Below are 18,906 nucleotides of genomic sequence, written 5' to 3' on the forward strand. Positions count from 1 at the left end.
CAAGCATCTATTCTAATTCTACTTTCCAGCATTTGGCTCATAGTCTTGTGACGCATTGCACTTGAAGTGATCATTTATATATTTCTGAAGCATTGCAAATGGTTCCTATCTCTACAACCTTTCAGACAGTGAGTTCCAGTAACCTACCACCCTCTGGGTGAAATGTCCTTCCTTAAGTCTTCTCTAACCCCCAACACTTTATGCCCATTAGTTACTGATCCCTCAAAAGGGAAGAGTTTCTTCTTATGTACCCTTCAATGGTCCTTATAATTTTTTTTAAACAAAAACAGGTTCCCAGTCCACTGCTCTAAAAAAAAAGCAATACCAGACTACCTAGTCTCTCTTCATAATCAAGCGCAGCCAATATCCTGGTGAATCTCCTCTGCACCCTCTCTAGTGAAATCTTCCTATATTGTGACAAGCAGAACTGCACATTGTACTCTAGATGTGGCCTAACGTTTTTTACAGATCCATCATGATGCCCCTAAACTTGTATTCAATGCCTCACCTAACAAACGCAAGTATCCCATATGCCTTATTCACTTTATCTACCTGTCTGCCATAGCAAGTAGCCAAATTTGCAAACAACGAAAACATAGGTGGAAAAGTAAGTTACAATAAAGAAGAAAAAAAATTTAAATGAATGGACCAAAATTTGGCAAATAGAGTTTAACATAGATAAATCTGAAGTTGGAAAAAGCACAGCAGGTCAGGCAGTATCCGCGGAGCAGGAGAGACAACATTTCGGTCAGGAACCTTCATCAGCCTCGACGATAGGTTCTGCCCAAAATGTCGACTCTCCTACTCCTCGGATGCTGCCTGACCTACTATGCTTTTTCCAGCGCCGCAGTTTATCAACTCGGACCCTTCAAGTAACTGCAGTCCTCACTATCTCCTAAATGTGAGGCAACATATTTTGTTCATATGGAATAGAAACATAACTTATTTAAGTGGAGAGAAACTTCAGAGCGCTTTGGTGCAGAAGCATCTGGATGTCCTCATGCATGAATCACAGAAAACTAGTATGCAGGTACTGCAGGCAATAGGGATTTTTGGCATTTATTGCGAAAGGAATAGAGCATCAAATTAGGGAAGTATTGCTGCAACTGTACAAGACATTAGTGCAATCACACCTCCAGTATTATGTAGAGTTTTGGTTCCCTGAATTGAGTACGAGGCAATTCAGAGGCAGTTCGCTGGATTAATTCTTTAGATGAGGGTTTCTCTTATGAAGAGATATTGAGTAGTCTATACTCTTTGAAATTTAAAAGAATTAGAGAATATCTAATTGAGGTATATCCAATGCTAAAGTAGACACAGAGAGGATGTTTCCTCATGTGGAGCAGTCTAGAATAAGAGGTCATAGTTTTAGGATAAGGGGTTGCAGATTTAAAACAGAGATGAGGAAAAATCACTTCTTCCAAAACTCATGAATCTGTAGAGTTCATTACCCCAAAGTGTGGTGGATATGGGACATTGAGTACTTTTAAAGGAGCAGATAGACATATTTTTAATTAGTAATGGGCTTGAAGGGTTATGGAAACAAGCAGGAAAGTGGAGTTGAGGCTGAGATGAGATCAGCCATGACCGTTTAAATGGGAGAGTGGGCCGGCGGGACTGAATAGCCTATTCCTGGTTCATATATTCGTTCTATCACCTTGTCAAAGAAAATTAGGATTAAGTGATAAATGCTGGCCCAACCAGGGAAGCCCACATCATGTGAATAAAATTTTCAAGACAGCAGTTACAAAGAAATTCAACTTTGATAAGTATCTAAACCGTCGCTGTGCTTCACCTGGTTACTTAAAAAGGTGCAGTAAACATGTTGTCATACTTGTAGTTCTCATTACTGAGCAAGATTTCTCCAAGCTTACTATATGAGGTGATTAAATGTCATTAGATTATCCTCTGAAGGGAGCTGAGCTTAGTTACAACAACAGACTTACTGCTGCCCAGTTGATAGGAATTATGAGCAGCAAGACAGTTCAGATGGGAGTTTATTGATATGCATCACCACAACACAGGCTTCCACCATTAATGACATTCATAATCTTACAGAACAAACCTGAATAGTTAACAATCAGTAACTTTATACACTAGCTTTGACTATAAAGCCAACTTTGAAATATACTGAAAGGTTTTAAAACCTTTCTGTAGTGCTCTGAAAGTTCTCTCAAACTCTCAATGGTGTTTCAAACATTTCCGATTTTTACTCAGCCTCTTGAAATAAAATTTAAAAAGCGATACATTTTAAAACATCCACAGGGGTAGGGTTAAGCAGCTTGTCTACTGGACTTCAGCAAATTCACAAAAATAACCCTTATCCCTGTTATATTGATGAGCCAGGAAATGCACAGCAGGTCAAGCAGCATCAGAGGGGGAAGGGGAGTCGACATTTCAGGTCGGAACCTTTCACCAGGGCTGGGGGAGGGATAGGAGACAGTGAAATAAATAGGGCGGCGGAGCTGGGGGAAAAAGTAGGTGGGATGGCGATAGGTGGATGCAGGTAGGAGGTGGCTGTGACTGGTCAGTGAGAAGACTGGAGCAGGTAGGTGGGAAAGAAGAGGAACAGGTAGGGTCAGGTTAAGGGAGTGGGGTCGAGAGGGGGGGCTGGGGAATTCTATGTTAATGCTGTATGGTTGTAAGCTCCCGAGGCAGAAGATAAGGGGTTCTTCCTCCAGTTTGCACATCGCCTTCTGATGAAGGTAGAGGTGGCCCAGGATGGACATGTCGTTGGGGGAGTTGAATTGGCTGGGAACCAGAAGATGAGGTTGACTGGAGCATATGGACCATAGATGTTCCATGAACTGGTTCTTGAGTTTGAGCTTGGTCTCTCTGAAGTAGAGGAGATCACATCGGGAGTAACAGATACAATAAATCAGGTTTGAGGCAATGCAAGTGAACCTCTGCCAGACTTGGAATGATTCTTTGGGGCCTTGGACCAAAGCGAGGGATGATGTGTGGAGGATTTTGCACCTTCTGTGGCTGCAGGGGAAGATTCCAGGTGTGGAGAAGGGGTTGTTGGGGAGTGTGGACTATCGAGGGAACAATCCCCATGAAAAGCAGGTCGGGTTGAGGAGAGAAATATCATTGTAGTGGTGGGGTCAGACTGCAGATGGCGGAAGTGGCGGAGGATGATGCTTTGGACTTGGAGATTAGTGGTGTGAGAGGACTGGGGGGACTCTATCCTTGCCTTCTGGTTGCCTTCCATTTCAACACCACCTCCCACTCCCCCAACCACATATCCATCCTAGTCCACCTCCACCATCAATACAAGTCTACACACAAACTGGAGGAAGAATACCTTATCTTCCGCCTCGGGAGGTTACAACCATTTGGCCTTAACATAGAATTCATCAGCTTCCAAATATCCCCACAAGCCCCCTACCACATCCTAGGCCCAGCCCTCCCTCTCCACCATACTCCCTTAACCTGACCCAACCTGTTCATCTTCCTTCCCACACAACTGATCCACCCTTCCCACTGACCAATCACAGCCACCTCCTACCTACATCACTATCCCAACTACCTTTTCCCCAGCCCGAACCCCCTCCATTTCTTCACAGCCCCTTCCTGTCCCCCAGTCCTGATGAAAATTTCTGACCCGAAACACTGATTCCCATTCACCTCTAATACTGCTTGACCTACTGTGCTTTATCCAGCTCAACTGTTTATCCACTCACTCTCCAGCATCAGCAGTTCTCACCATCTCCATGTTGATGAGTTACTCTGGCTAACTGTTAAGTGCCTTTCACAAGCTTCCTACAGTACAGCTGGACAGTATCCTAAACATGATTTCCCTTTAGTACTTTCTGTCTCCATCAATAAAACAAAAAGGGTAAGGGTACCCTTTCCCAAAAACAAAACACCTTTGATCCTGCATAATATCTGGAGCAATCCATTTACACTGCCTCAAAATCTAGAAGTCAATTTGACTTGACACAGATTTTATAAATGAAAAATGCAAGTAAGTGATGTATGTATGCACTTATCCTACAGCAGATTCACTGAGAACTAAGAAATCTCACCTAGGGATTTCCTAATTCTGAATTTCCCATTAAAGGTTTTCATTATATATGTATACTTTCATTGAAACCCAGCTACTTGCAGGGCTTTTTTTTTGTCTGTACCACTCATTTTGACTTAGCAGGTATCAGATTACTGTTTTCAACACAAAAACATGGGAATTAACCATCCCAGCTCCTAACAGCATTGTTGGACATTGAGAAATGAAGGAATTAGCAATGTCCAAGTTAATCCTTTGGCCTTCATTCTTTCCCAAAATCAATTTAGGGGCAACCTTATCGAGGTTTATAAAATCATGAGGAGCATAGGTAAGGTGAAAGGCAAGGGGCTTTTCCCTGAAGTGGGGGAGTTCAAAACGAGGAGGCATATTTGTAAGGTGAAAGGAGAAAGATTTCAAAAAGGACAGGAGGGGCAACTTTTCCACAGAGAATGGTTAGTTTGTGGAATAAACTGCCAGAAAAAAGTGGTGGATGCAGGTACAATTACAATATTTAAAAGATAATTGGATAAGTTCATGAATAGAAAATATTTGGAAGGATATGAGCCCCGATTGGACCAAACTGTCTGTTTCCATGCTGTATTACTCTATGGCTATGACTCTTATGTGCTTTGTTATCTTCATTGGGTATTTTCATTACTTGCAGTACATTTCATACAGCATTCAATCATGGAAATGAAACATACGAGATTCCTAAGGGACTTTACATGGTAGATGCAGAAAGGTTATTTTTTCAGAATAAGAAGTCACACATTTAATACAGAGATGAGGCGGAATATTTTTCTCTCAGGAAGACTGCAAATTGGTGGTATTCTTTACCAGAGACAGCTCTCGGAGCTGGATTTTTGAGTATATTCAAGGCTGATTATAGATAGAGTTTTAAACAAGAAGGGAACTAAATGTTTTGGAGAAAAGGCACGAATGTGGAGATGAGCATTATCAGATCAGCCATGATTTTGATGAAAAGACCCAATTCAGGCTTTTGTTTAAAAGCTATTACAATGTGGATAACCCAATGGAGGCTGTTAGCCTTTTCACCAGTAATGACTGAAAAGATACTCTTTGAAGAAGCTACAAAGTGCATTTCTATCCCATCAAGTGTTAACTGATGATGAATAAACAATGGGGCAAGGCTTTGTGAAGAAATTTATAGATTCCAAAAAGCGTGATTCTGGAGCACTAACCCCCAAATGTCAGTAACCCAAATCAAACTCATTGAAGGAGCGAAGTCACATCAGCTCTGATGAGGAGTCATCTGGACTCAAAACGTTAACTTGCTGTCTCTCCATGGGATGCTACCTGTAATTTCCAGCATTTTCTGTTTTCAGTCCAAACTCAACAGACCATGATGGAATGGCAGTGACACCACACCTGTAGCAATATAGTTGACTTTTAACTGTCCTCTAAAATTACTTAGCAAGCCATTTAGTTCAAGGAAAATTATGGATAGGCAACAAATGCTGGCCTTGCTAGCAATGCCCATATCCCATGAAAGAACAACAACAGAAACAGCGCATGGTAACTTTCAGTTTACCCAAGGGCCTCCACAGCCCACTAAGAGCCACAGGGACTTGAGAGTTAACTGGATATTCAGTATACTGTTATTTATTATTTTTCAGCTCTGTTTTATGATTTAGTTCCTGTTTAAATGTGTCACTCAAACAAAAAAAGCGACTTTACTTTGATTAAATTGGTGGTCTACTCAATGTCGTGTTGCTAGTTTAATTTAGGAAACATACTAATCTTTCCCAGACTGACAGAATCTTTACTGTTGTTGCCATGGTGATGCTTCTCCCCATCACACGCAACTTCCCTACACCCAGTGCTGGTTTTAAAAACTTTGGTAACTTGATCTCCCAGTTTTAAAGATGCAAATACTGTATGTGAATACTAACTCTTTCCAATCTTGACATTTTTTAAAGTTTTACTGCATACTGTCTATACAATTGAAGCAAATTGCAAAACAAAACAGATTGCCTTGCCAAACCTTTTTGACTATAAGTTCTCCACAATGAACAGTAATCCGAAACCCATGTTCCCAAACTATTCTCATAGCCCTAATTCCTCTTTTTAATCTACCTAATCTATTGTTAAGTGAATAATGATCTCTGCTTCAATCACTAACTTCAGTAACAGCTACAGCCTCACAACAGAGGGTTCGGAAACGGGTTTTCTCTGTCTATTCTAAAACCTTTACAAAAAGGAAGTGCTGCTCTTAATACTTGGCAAACCATAATTCTACCCATCCCATTCCTAGTGCTCTCTGACATCATTGAAACTTCCACAGAGTACATAAAAAGAACTTTCATGCATAATAAGTATTACCCTTTTGTTTGCTACGGTCCTTTATTCCACACCCTCAAATATTGAAGACAATCTATCTGCATCCACTCTGCCTACACCTTCATAACATTCAGTCCTCAAATTATGAAAAACTTCCTTCAATTCTTATAAAAAGAAAGCTTTTTTTTTCAAAATCTCTTTATATTACTATGTAACAGACTGTGTCCTATTTAATCTGTCCCTTCCTGTAGTGCAGGGCACAAAACTGCATGTAGCATTCTACCATTACATCCAAACTTCTATTCAGGAACACACAATGTCCCAGTACCTTTCTATTAAGTTAAAAATCACACAACACCAGGTTATAGTCCAACAGGTTTAATTGGAAGCACACATCTTACCTTTCTATTGGCCTTATCAATGAGAAATGCTACTTTTATTGCCTTGTGTACTGAGCAAACTCTTCCAATCCCACCACACACCCACATCACTGATTAAAAAGGATCTGTGAATGGTCAATTTATTTGAAATTCGTTCAAGGACTACATACTCAAACTCCTCCAAATTGCACAGTAGATCAAGTTGTACTGTGAATAAGCTACGTTCCTAACCTTCTCCTTTGCTTTTGGTTGCACTTCAGTCCCACGCTCCTGATATTTGGGCACCTGGTACGGAGAAGGGAGGGCAGGTCTGAAGACCTCCTCGTGGGCCTGCTCCTGGGCCTGGCCATAAACAGGTCCAGCCGGCGGGCCATGGAGGGGGTCGTTAGGGCCGACTGCCTGCCCCAGTTAAAAATCACACAACACCAGGTTATAGTCCAACAGGTTTAGTTGGAAGCACACATCATACCTTTCTATTGGCCTTATCAATGAGAAATGCTACTTTTATTGCCTTGTGTACTGAGCAAATTCTTCCAATCCCACCACACACCCACATCACTGATAAAAAGGATCTGTGAATGGTCAATTTATTTGAAATTCGTTCAAGGACTACATACTCAAACTCCTCCAAATTGCACAGTAGATCGAGTTGTACTGTGAATAAGCTACGTTCCTAACCTTCTCCTTTGCTTTTGGTTACACTTCAGTCCCACGCTCCTGATATTTGGGCACCTGGTACGGAGAAGGGACGGCAGGTCTGAAGACCTCCTCGTGGGTCTGCTCCTGGGCCTGGCCATAAACAGGTCCAGCCGGCGGGCCATGGAGGGGGTCGTTAGGGCCGACTGCCTGCCCCACTTCCGCGGTTACGTCACAGCCCGGGTGTCTCTGGAAAAGGAGCACGCGGTATCCACCGACACCCTGGAGTTTTTCAGGGAGAGGTGGGCGTCATAGAGAGTGGAGTGCATTATTTCCCTCCCCAACTCTATTTTGATTTAATCCCCGCCCTCCCCTTCACTGTTTGATCACACAGCATTGCCCTTTGATGTGAAGGGCATCGCTTGTCACTGGCCACTCGGGTGTTTCCTTTCTTCCTGGTGGTGGAAACTGAATAAAGATTCTTGCACCTTGTGTCTTTCACTGTGTCTCACACCTGCACACACACATGGGTGCTAGGTAAAAAAATAAGCACTACCGCGGTTGGGCGGTAGTGTGGGGGTTTTAAAAAAATAAATTAAAAAAGGGAAATAAAATAAACAAGAGTGTCAAAGGTTCTGCTCACTCTGAGAGCTGGTTTTTGAGGGAGCTGGACCAGTGTGCGTGTGTACTGCAAAAAAAAAAATAAGCTACGTTCCTCAAGCAAAAGCTATATTAAGGAAAATCCTTTTCTTCCCTCTTAACTCAAATGTGTTTAAAAAGTTTGACCTGATGCAGGTGTGGGTGAAGAAAGTCAGTTGGCTTCCTGCTTTTCTGTACTGGGTTACTTCTCATTTTCAACCTACACTGCTCACCAGTTTTTTCACGTTTGTTGATGGAATATGGACACAATTGACAAGGCCAGCATTTGCTGCTCATCTTGAACTCCCCTTGTGTTAACCACACTCTGGAGTGATAGGTAGGTTAGACTCGATAAAGACAACAGGTTTCCTTCTCTAAAGGACACTGATGTGCAAGATGGATTTTTCCAACACCTCATGTCCGTTTTAGGGTGACCATTACTGAAACTAGCATTTGAATTCCAGTTTATGGTTCGATTCTTTTTTTTCTATCGATATTTCAATTTAAACTTCACCAGCTGTCATGGTGGGACTTGAACCTCTGACCCTAGAGCACTAGTCTAGGCCTCTGGATTAGGAGCCCAGTGACATGACAACTATGGCACCATCCCTCACCCTGAAAGAAAAAGCAAAATGGCGAGTTAGGTGTATAAATCTCTTCATGTCAGTACACAGTTTCTGCAATGGCATCTTTCACTGCCTCTCGACATCTCTGCACATGGAAACCAAGTCCGTCACAGCCTTCGAATAAAGTTTCTGGGCAATGCAGAGGATTTTTGTCCATCTCCCTGACATGCAGTGTGAAAGCATACTAGTGTACGGACACATTATGGTACTCAACAGCCAAACCCTCAACTATAAATAAGTAGCTCCTTGACAGCTAAAAGCACGATCCCTGATAACCCTTTGCACTGGAACCAAAAAGTAAGCAGCTCATCCCTTCAAGCTCTAACAGTAATCTTGGAAAGTAAAAGCAACAAAAGGCTCAGTACATGTTAACACTAACTAAAAATAATTTATATTCCTAAACCTCAAAGCCTTGATATTTCAGTATGAGCCACAACGTTAAGCCATAAATCCTGTACTGAATACTGCTTCTAAAACTCAAACTTAATTTTGGTTACTTTTCTAATCACCAAGTATGAGACGAAGGATACAATTTATACGTCAGTGAAATGACCTAATAACATTCTGTCAGCTGCAGCTCACAAGCTAATTTATTAAATGCTATTTTTTATTGAAGATTGATTAAAGTTGCTGTAGCATGAGAATCAAAATATGACTCTTACTGGTTTACATTAAAAAATGGGTGTGGTCTCAGTCACAGGATAATGCATGATGCATAGAGTATTTTAGACATTACACTGTCAACCACAAAACACAGCAATGGAATGTTTGAATAAAATTGCACATTTCAAAGATCAGAAGCCTCCAATAAATTCATATCATGTGTGTGACACAGTCAGCTCCACCCCAAATTTACTTTGTTTAGGTGTGCTGAAATCTGAATAATGTGCAATATTTAATAGAACTGTAATTGCACTTCAAATTATATCAAGTGCCATAAAGCACTTTGTTATATGAATAAAAGTCTTTCTAAGGTGGTTAATAAATTAAGCCAGAGTGGGTGAGGTACCACAGGCAGTGGAAATAAAAGTTTAAGGGAATAGGAAAGACAAATGAGACTGGAGGTGAGACGGGAAAAGTTTAAAAGGGACTTAAGGAACAACCTTTTCATGCAAAGGGTGGCGTGTGTATGGAATGAGCTGCCAAAGGAAGTGGTGGAGGCTGGTACAATTACAACATTAAAAAGACATCTGGATGGGTATATGAATAAGAAGGGTTTAGAGGAATATGGGCCAAGTGCTGGCGAATGGGACTAGGTTAATTTGGGATATCTGGTCAACATGGATGAGTTGGAACGAAGGGTCTGTTTCCAAGCTGGACATCTCTGTGACTCTGTGACCAATTATAAAGCTATCAAAATTAAAGAAGCTTCAGTTCTACAGCTCAAAAGACAGCTGTTAAGAGGCAGAAATGGGAAGTTCATAAAATGATGACAAACTATACAAAGGGGAACTCCCATGGGCATTGCTTTATATGAGCAAGAGGGCACACTGCAGTTTTGAAAGATTTAGTTTGAACTCTTATACTTGAGCTCATTTAAAACACTAAAGCCTCTTTCTGAACTCTCAATAATTCTCTTCACCCATCAACACCAATGATTACGCATCTACAACGATATCTGGTTAAGCAACACATCAATTTTAGTATTGACATCCGAGTTTTCAATTCCCTCTTTGGATGAAACTCTTGCTGCCCGAGTAATCAACACCATCCTCATTTGGTATCTAATAAAGAAAAGACAAGAATCATGGCTATCCCAGGAATCCGGTAAACCTTTATTGCACTCCCTCCACAGCCAAACATCCTTTCTCAGATAAGGAGAACAAAACTGCACACAATGTCAGAGGAAAGGGTGGAGGCGGGTACAATTAAAACATTTAAAAGGCAGCTGGATGGGTATATGAATCGGAAGGGTTTAGAAGGAAATGGGTCAAATGCTGGCAAATGGGACTAGGTCAGATTGGAATGCTGGGCGAGTTGGACCAAAGGGTCTATTACCTCGCCAAATGACTCCTTGACTCTATAATGCTCAGGCATGGTATCGCCACAGCCCTGTACAACTGCAGCAAGACATTCTGTTCATGTACTCAATTCCTCTCGCTATGAAGACCATTATACCACTTGACTTCTTCACCATCTGTTGCACCCGCCCGCTTACTTTCAGTAATTGGTACACAAGGGCAGCCAGGTCTCATTGCACCTTCACTTCCCTAATCCAATCACCATTCAGATAAAAATATGCCTTCCTGTTTTTGCATTTCACATTTATCCACATTATTCTTCATCTGCCATGTATTTACTCACTTAGCTTGTCCAAATCACACTGATCTGCAGCTTCAAACTCCACAGCCTGCAAACCAAACAAAGAATGTTTGGCCCAACTGCTCAATACTATTATTTATATTGTACTTAAGCCTCTAAACATATCATTGAGATTTAAAGTTATTTGGAGAGTTTAGGTTAGTCACTGCTAAGTTAAAATATGTATATATAGGTTTGTGTAGTGATTGGAACCAGATGGATCTTGTTGACTACCCAGGTTGTAAACCTAGGCCAATCAGGAAAGTCTTGGCTGATAAATATGATCAGGGACATTTAGTTCAAGGAACTCACACCAAACTGGCTGGCCAGAGCCAGTGTACTACGCACAAGTAAATAAAGGGTGACTTGGTGATGGGATATTGGCCTCTATGCAGTTATTTCAGTTTGACAGCACATAGCTGGAAGGGGCAAGTCACCAACATGGAGAATCTCAAAAGAGAAGAAAACAAATGGAGGCAATTTCAGAAAGTCACCAAAATAGGATAGGTAGCACAGTATGTAAAATGCTGCACACTCACTGAAGCACCTCAACTGGACCATAAACCACACGAGAAAATTTCAAAATCCAATCAAGTACTCCAAACCATATTTTGGATTTCCCACCCGGAAGTAATTCCACACATCTACAGCAGAGCACAATCAACTCAGTAAAAGCAATATTCGGATTTGACATTTTAAAGTATTTATTTCATACTTCTTTGCTCTCTAATCCATGAAAATTCCAGATTGTAACTCAAAGCAACTTCACAAGACCTTGAGTGATGCATTCACTTGTCCTCTGCTACAGGACTTGCCAGTTTGGAACTGATAGCTATCGAGACAACTCAATATCGAGAGCAGCTCTGTGTTTCAGCTGCTCATTCAGGAAGAAGTCTCTCATCCAAACTCGAACAACTCTCTGCATTGCTCAGAATGTCAAACATGCTGGCGATGTTCAAAATATAGCTCGGTATTCATTCGTTTCCAATGGATTAAATAGGCTTATAAATTGCACAGGGCTGGAAATGTGTTGCTGGAAAAGCGCAGCAGGTCAGGCAGCATCCAGGGAACAGGGCGATGTTCAAAATATAGCTCGGTATTCATTCGTTTCCAATGGATTAAATAGGCTTATAAATTGCACAAACCATCAAGCATTAATCAAAGAGCATCCTCCAGCACCAGTTATTTTTTGGGGAAGGCAAGAATGGCAGGAGAGAATTGAGTTGGGGTTCAGGTTGGGAGTGGGATGTTTCTGTAGTCAGCGAGAAATTTCCTAGATCTTTTCTTTCCAAAATGACTTAATTTTTTTAAAGACTGTGCACTTTTCCTCTTTGCCCTATTCAAAACGTAGGTAAAAACAATGACTGCACATGCTGGAAACCAGATTCTGGATTAGAGTGGTGCTGAAAAAGCACAACAGTTCAGACAGCATCCGAGGAGCAGTAAGATCGACATTTCAGGCAAAAACCCTTCATCAGGAATAAGGTTCTTTCCACCCTTCAGGCTCTCTGCCTGTATTCCTGATGAAGGGCTTTTGCCCAAAACGTCGATTTTACGGCTTCTCGGATGCTGTCTGAACTGCTGTGCTTTTCCAGCACTACTAATCGAGAACCTATTCAAAACGTATCAGATGGTTTGGATAGTGTGTACATTGTGGGGAATTTATGATGGATAAGATGATGTTTTCCTGCTTATTACTGCTAGTCTGTATTTCATCAAGAACAGAACACTTCCACTCCCAGGATAAACAGTATACATAATTTCCTGAGTACAATAACATAGTGGTTATGTTACTGGACTGGTAATCTAGAGACTAGTTACAGAGTCATAAGATCAAAAAAGATGTAAGTATGGAAACAGATGCTTCAGTCCAACTCGTCCATGCCAACCACATCCTAAATTAACCTAGTCCCATTTGCCAGCATTTGACCCATATCCCTCTAAACCCTTCCTATTCATATACCCATCCAGATGCCTTTTAAATGTTGCAATTGTACCAGCCTCCACCTTTCCTCTGTCAGTTAATTCCATACACACACCACCCTCTGCATGAAAGGTTGCCCCTTAGGTCCCTTTTTTACCTTTCCCCTCTCACCCTAAACCTATGTCCTTTAGTTCTGGGCTCAATCACCCCCGGGAAAAGACCTTGTCTATTTACCCAATTTATGACCCTCATGATTTTATAAACGTCTATAAGTTAACCCCTCAGCCTCTGACGCTCCAGGGAAAATAGCCTCTGCTTATTCAGCTTCTCCATACAGCTCAAACCCTCCAACCCAGGCACCATGCTTGTGAATCTTTTCTGAACCTTTTCAGGTTTTACAATATTCTTCCTACAGCAGAGAGATAATAATTGCATGCAGTATTCCAAATGTGGCCTAACCAATGTCCTGTACAGTCACAATATGACCTCCCAACTCTTATACTCAATGCTCGGACCAATAAGGGAAAGCATACCAAATGCCTTCTTCACTATTCTATCTCCCTGTGATTCTACTTTGAGGGAACTGTGAACCTGCACTCCAAGGTCTCTCTGTTCAGCAACACTCCTTAGGACCTTACCATTAACTGTATAAGTCCTGCTCTGATTTGTTTTTCCAAAATGTAGCACCTCACATTTATCTAAATTAAAGTCCATCTGCCACTCCTCAGCCCATTGACCCATCTGATCAAGATCCTGTCGTACTCTGATGTAGTCTTCTTTACTGTCCATTACATCTCCAATTGTGTTGTCTTCTGATGAAAAGCAGTGGGCCCAGCACCGATACTTGTGGCACATTGCTAGACATAGGCCCCCAGTCTATATGCAACCCTCCACCACCACCCTCTGTCTTTTACTTTTGAGCCTGTTCTCTATCCAAATAGTTAGTTATCCCTGTATTCCATGTGATCTAGCCTTGCTAACCAGTCTACCATGAGGAATCTTGGAACCTTACTGAAGTCCATATAGATCATGTCCACTACTCTGCCCTCAACAATCTTCTTCATTACTTCTGAATTGTTTCCATTTACAGCACCTCAGACATATCCTCAGCAATTCTTAGAAGGACAAGACCATCAACTCAGAGGTCATGAAGCATCTAATTCTATCAGTGTTTGTTAATCACTAAAACAACAGTATCTGTACGGATTTGGCCATGTTCATTTGACAGACATCTGTACTGTGAGCTGGCCACTGAGTCACAATCTCCTAAGCATCCTTCCCTCCACAGATGCAAGTGAAGATGACAGACAGTCGTGATATCTGGAGGGTGACTGTTTGGAAGATTATTGAAAGATGCAAGCTGAAATGAAATGCACAGCTCACTGGCCGAGAAGAGGGTCCAGAGAAAACAAAGGATAGTGAATCCTTCACCTCCTAAGCTGATCTCATTCCTCTATAATATCAGCGGCAGACACTGATGTACCAAACAGGGCTCTGAGCCACACAGAGTTGACTGCCTATGCACATACAATCAGTTTTGCAAGATGGAAAGCTGCCAATGAATCTAGAGACCAAGGTCAATTATCTCAAGTCCCAGTTTGCAAAAGCATATACAATTAATTGAACAAATCTAGAAAATAAAGCCATTACAATACTCGATTGCCTTGGAAATCCATCTTCACTAATGTCCTCTCAGGAAGCAAATCTGCCACCTTTACCTGATCACGCCCAAATAAGCAACAGCAGGCCCACAGCAATGTAGCTGACCCAGATCCACTTGTAATCCACTCAGTTGTGTCATTTCAACATCATATCCTCTACAGCATTTAGTTATGGACAATAAATGGCAACAATATCCATAGACCATAAATGAATAAAAAAAAGGGTACTCAAAGCCTGACTGGTGAATGACAAACATTATCTGATCCACTGTTATTTGAAGAAGTCACCACCTTTACAGAAATAGTATCCAATAAGTTCAACTGTGTATCAAAATTCCAAATGACCCTGCAATTTGCATCAAAGCTCTCAGAATGACAAAACTACAAGTGCAGAACATATCATAGCACCCACTCCACAACCCACTTCCATTTTTCTATCAAATACAAAAGCCTCACACTGAAATGGAAAGGTAAACTACAATGCTCGTGGGACTGCTAACCATACCAATGATCACAATTTTCAGACTCCTCATAATTCAAAAGTTCATGGGCCCTGCATAAATCATTGCCTGCACCCATAAACATTAGTACAAAAGTTTCTTAAAACTTCAGTGTCTAAACAGTTAAAAAACGAGTCCTACTGCCTTGTTGCTTTCAATAATTCGTTTTCTTCAAGACAATGGCTATCATTCACCCTTAGCTCACAAAAACAAAATGAAACACTCCTTTGTTTTACTGAAACAGCCTATGCAAATCCGTTCTCACCAAAACCATTCGCTCACTTGAAAAATATATTTGTTCTGAACCATCCTCCATCAATCATCTGACAGTCATTAAGTATATATCGCTAAAGATACAATTGATTTTCAATAGTTTGTACAAGTTACAATTTTAATGGATTTAATCTGAATTCATCCAAAGATAGTACTTTCACTGTAAAACACAAATAGAATTACCAACATCTGCTAAATTGCAAGTGAAGGGCTCAGACTTCTGGTTAATTATAGCGTAAAGTGAGACCATTAAATCTCACTCTGCAATTAAATCCAATTGCAAAACAAAATCTCTCACGGATGCAGATGGCTGACAAGTGCAAGGAAAACTGTTTGAAAAGAGATTTTGTGCAGACTGATTTTTTTTTTGGAGGGATGGGAGGTTCATTGCACTGCGGATTTAGAGAAATAAAGAGTTCAAATGCGATTTTAAAAGTCGATCACACACCGAGAGAGACAGAATGAGAATAAAGAAACAAAGTTATTCAACCAGTCATAAGAAGCAAAAACAAAGTATCGAGTCTTGGACAGGGTTTCATCACATTGTATCACACTCACCCCTTCACCACCGCAACAACCCATCACTAACGAACGTCAATTCCAATATCCCAAATCTAATAAATCGTAGCTAGATACTCCAACTCGTTAAGACGAGACACCCAACCGCACCCTTACCACAACCTAGAAGAGAAAGAGAGCGTGTTACAGTCAAAGCAACACTGACTCCCCTAGTGTCACATTATAACCAGCACTGACTGTCAATTTTCAAATTATTGTTAGTGCTAGACCTGCTGAGCATTTGTAGTATTTCTGGCTCCCCAAGTACTTTGTTTCTCTTACTTCACCACAGTAGTCTTGATTCTCGATATATATTGAATCTAATGCTTTTAGCTACAATTTGTGTTGTAAGTTAAGCACACTCAAGTACAGTATTGAAGTAAATTGATCTGTAATGCACTTCATGTTTAACCACCACACACTTTGGTTGCATTGTGTTACAATGTACATTCACAAACATCGTGTGTTCGGTCTATCTTTACAAACAAATCCACCCCCTGGTCTATTTCACTCAGAAATTTGATTTAGGCAGGGCCAGTGATGTGTTCTGGAGTCGTCTATTCATGATCATGAAGATAAATCATTTGATGTTTCATCATTTATGTTTCAATTAATTGTGGTCCCGTTTAAATAGAAAAGCTGCATTTTTATTTATTGTTGCTCCATGATGCTGTTGTAGCAGTTCCAACATGCATTTAACTGCAGAAAAAAAAACGTATTTCAGGAAGAGTTATTTGGCATAGAATAGGGTGAAGGATAATTACAGCAGGAAGAGAATGTGGTGTGAGTGGGTGGGTGGGTGAATTGCCTTTTACAGCTAAAGTTTCCTATCATGTAATCGGTTCGAATGTTGTCATGCATTTTGACAAATTCATTGGTGAAATTATTGAGGTTTTTTGGTTTATCAGTCAATCTAAACTGACTGAAATAGCAGCTAACTTGCTCCTGTGGTGGTCAGATTACTCGACACTAGACAAGTGATTTAATCTATCAACAGTCTTATGTTATTGACACTGGTCAACATTATTTCTGAAATGGAGGATTATGAACATAGGAGCAGGAGTAAGCCATTCAGCCCCTCGAGTCTCATCCACCATTCTAGATCATCACAGTAGTGAACTCACTACCATATTCCTGTGCTACTTCAATATAGAGTTATAGAGTACTGCATCAAGAGGCTCTTTGGCCCATCACATCCATTCTGGGCATCAAGCATCTACCACTCTAATCCAATTTCCCAACACTTGGCCCTTAGCCTTGTAATCTATAGTGTTTCAAGGGCTGAACAAAATACTTGTTAAATGTTACGATGGTTGCCACCTTAACCACCCTTTCTGGCAGTGAGTTCCAGATAACCACCACCATCTGGATGAAACAAACGCTCCTTAAAACCCTTCTAAATATCCTACCATTATCTTAATTCAATATTCCTTGCTTATGCACTCCTCTAATAAGGCAAAAGTTTATACCTATTGCAAACATTTTTTTTCTTATTTTTCTGTAATTTTGAATGTGCTCTGAAATGAGAAAATAATGTTTTAAAAACAAAAGGTTTCTGAAGGATAACTGTAGATTTATTTAAAGCACCATTGACAGAGCTGATTGTTCAAGCAATTGTTAGAACATAGAATTGTACAGAACAGGAACTGGCCCTTTGGCCCACTATGCAGAAGTGGGTACTGGAGATACTGGAAATTAGAGTCGAGATTAGAGTGGTGCTGAGAAAGCACAGCAGGTCAGGCAGCATCTGAGGAGCAGGAAAATCAATGTTTCAAGCAAAAGCCCTTCATCATTCCTGATGAAACATCGATTTTCCTGCTCCTTGGATGCTGCCTGGCCTGCTGTGCTTTTTCAGCACGACTCTAATCTTGACTTTGGCCAATTATGTCCGTGTTACCATTATGACATTCTAAGCGAATCCCATCTGCCTGCACATGGTGTGTCTCCATTAGTTACCTGCCTGTTCATGTGTCTGTCTAAGTGCCTTACAAACACCACTGTTGTTTTTGCTTCTAGCATTTCCCATGCAGCACATTCCAGGCACCTACCACCTTCTGTCTAAAAACCTTCCCTCACACATCTCATTTAAACTTTTCCCCTCTTACCATAAACCTAAGCCCCATAGTAATTGACATTTCCATGCTGGAGAAAAGAGTCTGACTATCCACACTATCCATGTCTCTCATAATTTTATATATTTCTGTCAGGTTGCCTCCTCAGCCTCTGATGCTCTAGCAAAAACAATCCAAGAATTTATTGTCCAATTCTTTTTGTAGCTAATATACTTCAACCCTTGCTACATCCTGGTAAAAATCTTTTCTGCCCTCTCCAAAGCCTCCATATCCTTCCTGTAGTGTGGCAACCAGAATTGCACACAGTACTCCAAATGTAGCTGAATTAAAGTTTTATACACCTGCAACATTATTTGCCAACTTTTATGCTCAGTGCTGTGACTAATGAAGGCAAGTATGCCATATGCCGTTTTTACGACCTTCTGTACTTGTGTTGCCACTCTTAGGGAGCTATGCATCCCAGAATCCCTCTCTACATCAGTCAAAGGTCCTGCCATTTACTGCATATTTTCCACTTGCACTTGACCTCCCAAAATGCATCACCTAACACTTGTCCAGATTAAACTCTGTGATGATGTTATGGCTTCAAGAGATGGATTTTGTCTGTTTTTGTGTGAAGGGAGGTCTTAAGACAGAGGTCCTGAGTTGTCAATTTGAATCCAATAAAGTGAACAGCTTGTGAGGCTTTGGGGTTTTTTTGAAAAGTGGAACAATAGAAGCAGCCTGAATGGGTGGAGTCAAGCTCCCCAGGACCAAGATTTTTAGTTTTAGTTTTTCAGTAGCAGCTACTGGGGATTTGAAGCTGGATTTGGAAGCTGCAGTACATTTCACTCCGCTGCTGTCTCTCTCAGAATTTTCTCTTGCTTTGTTTTTCCTCCTGCACTGGAGAATTGCCTGTGAGATAATCTATTTTACAGAATTTTCCCAGACCAAGGGTGTGTTTATAGGATGTTACTTTATTGGAACAATTACCTATTAATAGTTAAATATTCTATTATTCTAGTAGTTTTTCGATGGAGTTAATTCTTT

The 18,906-nt window shown here is 40.9% G+C and overlaps 1 protein-coding gene across 1 annotated transcript in view; it reads right to left on the reverse strand.

Moving 5' to 3' along the window:
* Nucleotides 1-15,949, reverse strand: part of LOC122562581 (choline transporter-like protein 1) — a 75,244-nt gene extending 59,295 nt beyond the window's left edge. The window contains exon 1 of the mRNA XM_043715544.1: nt 15,806-15,949. Coding sequence (XP_043571479.1) covers nt 15,806-15,829 — 24 coding nt within the window. The 5' untranslated portion in view covers nt 15,830-15,949. The remainder of the gene's footprint in view (nt 1-15,805) is intronic.
* Nucleotides 15,950-18,906: the final 2,957 nt, after the last annotated feature.

The sequence above is a fragment of the Chiloscyllium plagiosum genome, chromosome 2 (assembly GCF_004010195.1).
Source record: "Chiloscyllium plagiosum isolate BGI_BamShark_2017 chromosome 2, ASM401019v2, whole genome shotgun sequence".
NCBI classification, from domain to species: domain Eukaryota; kingdom Metazoa; phylum Chordata; class Chondrichthyes; order Orectolobiformes; family Hemiscylliidae; genus Chiloscyllium; species Chiloscyllium plagiosum.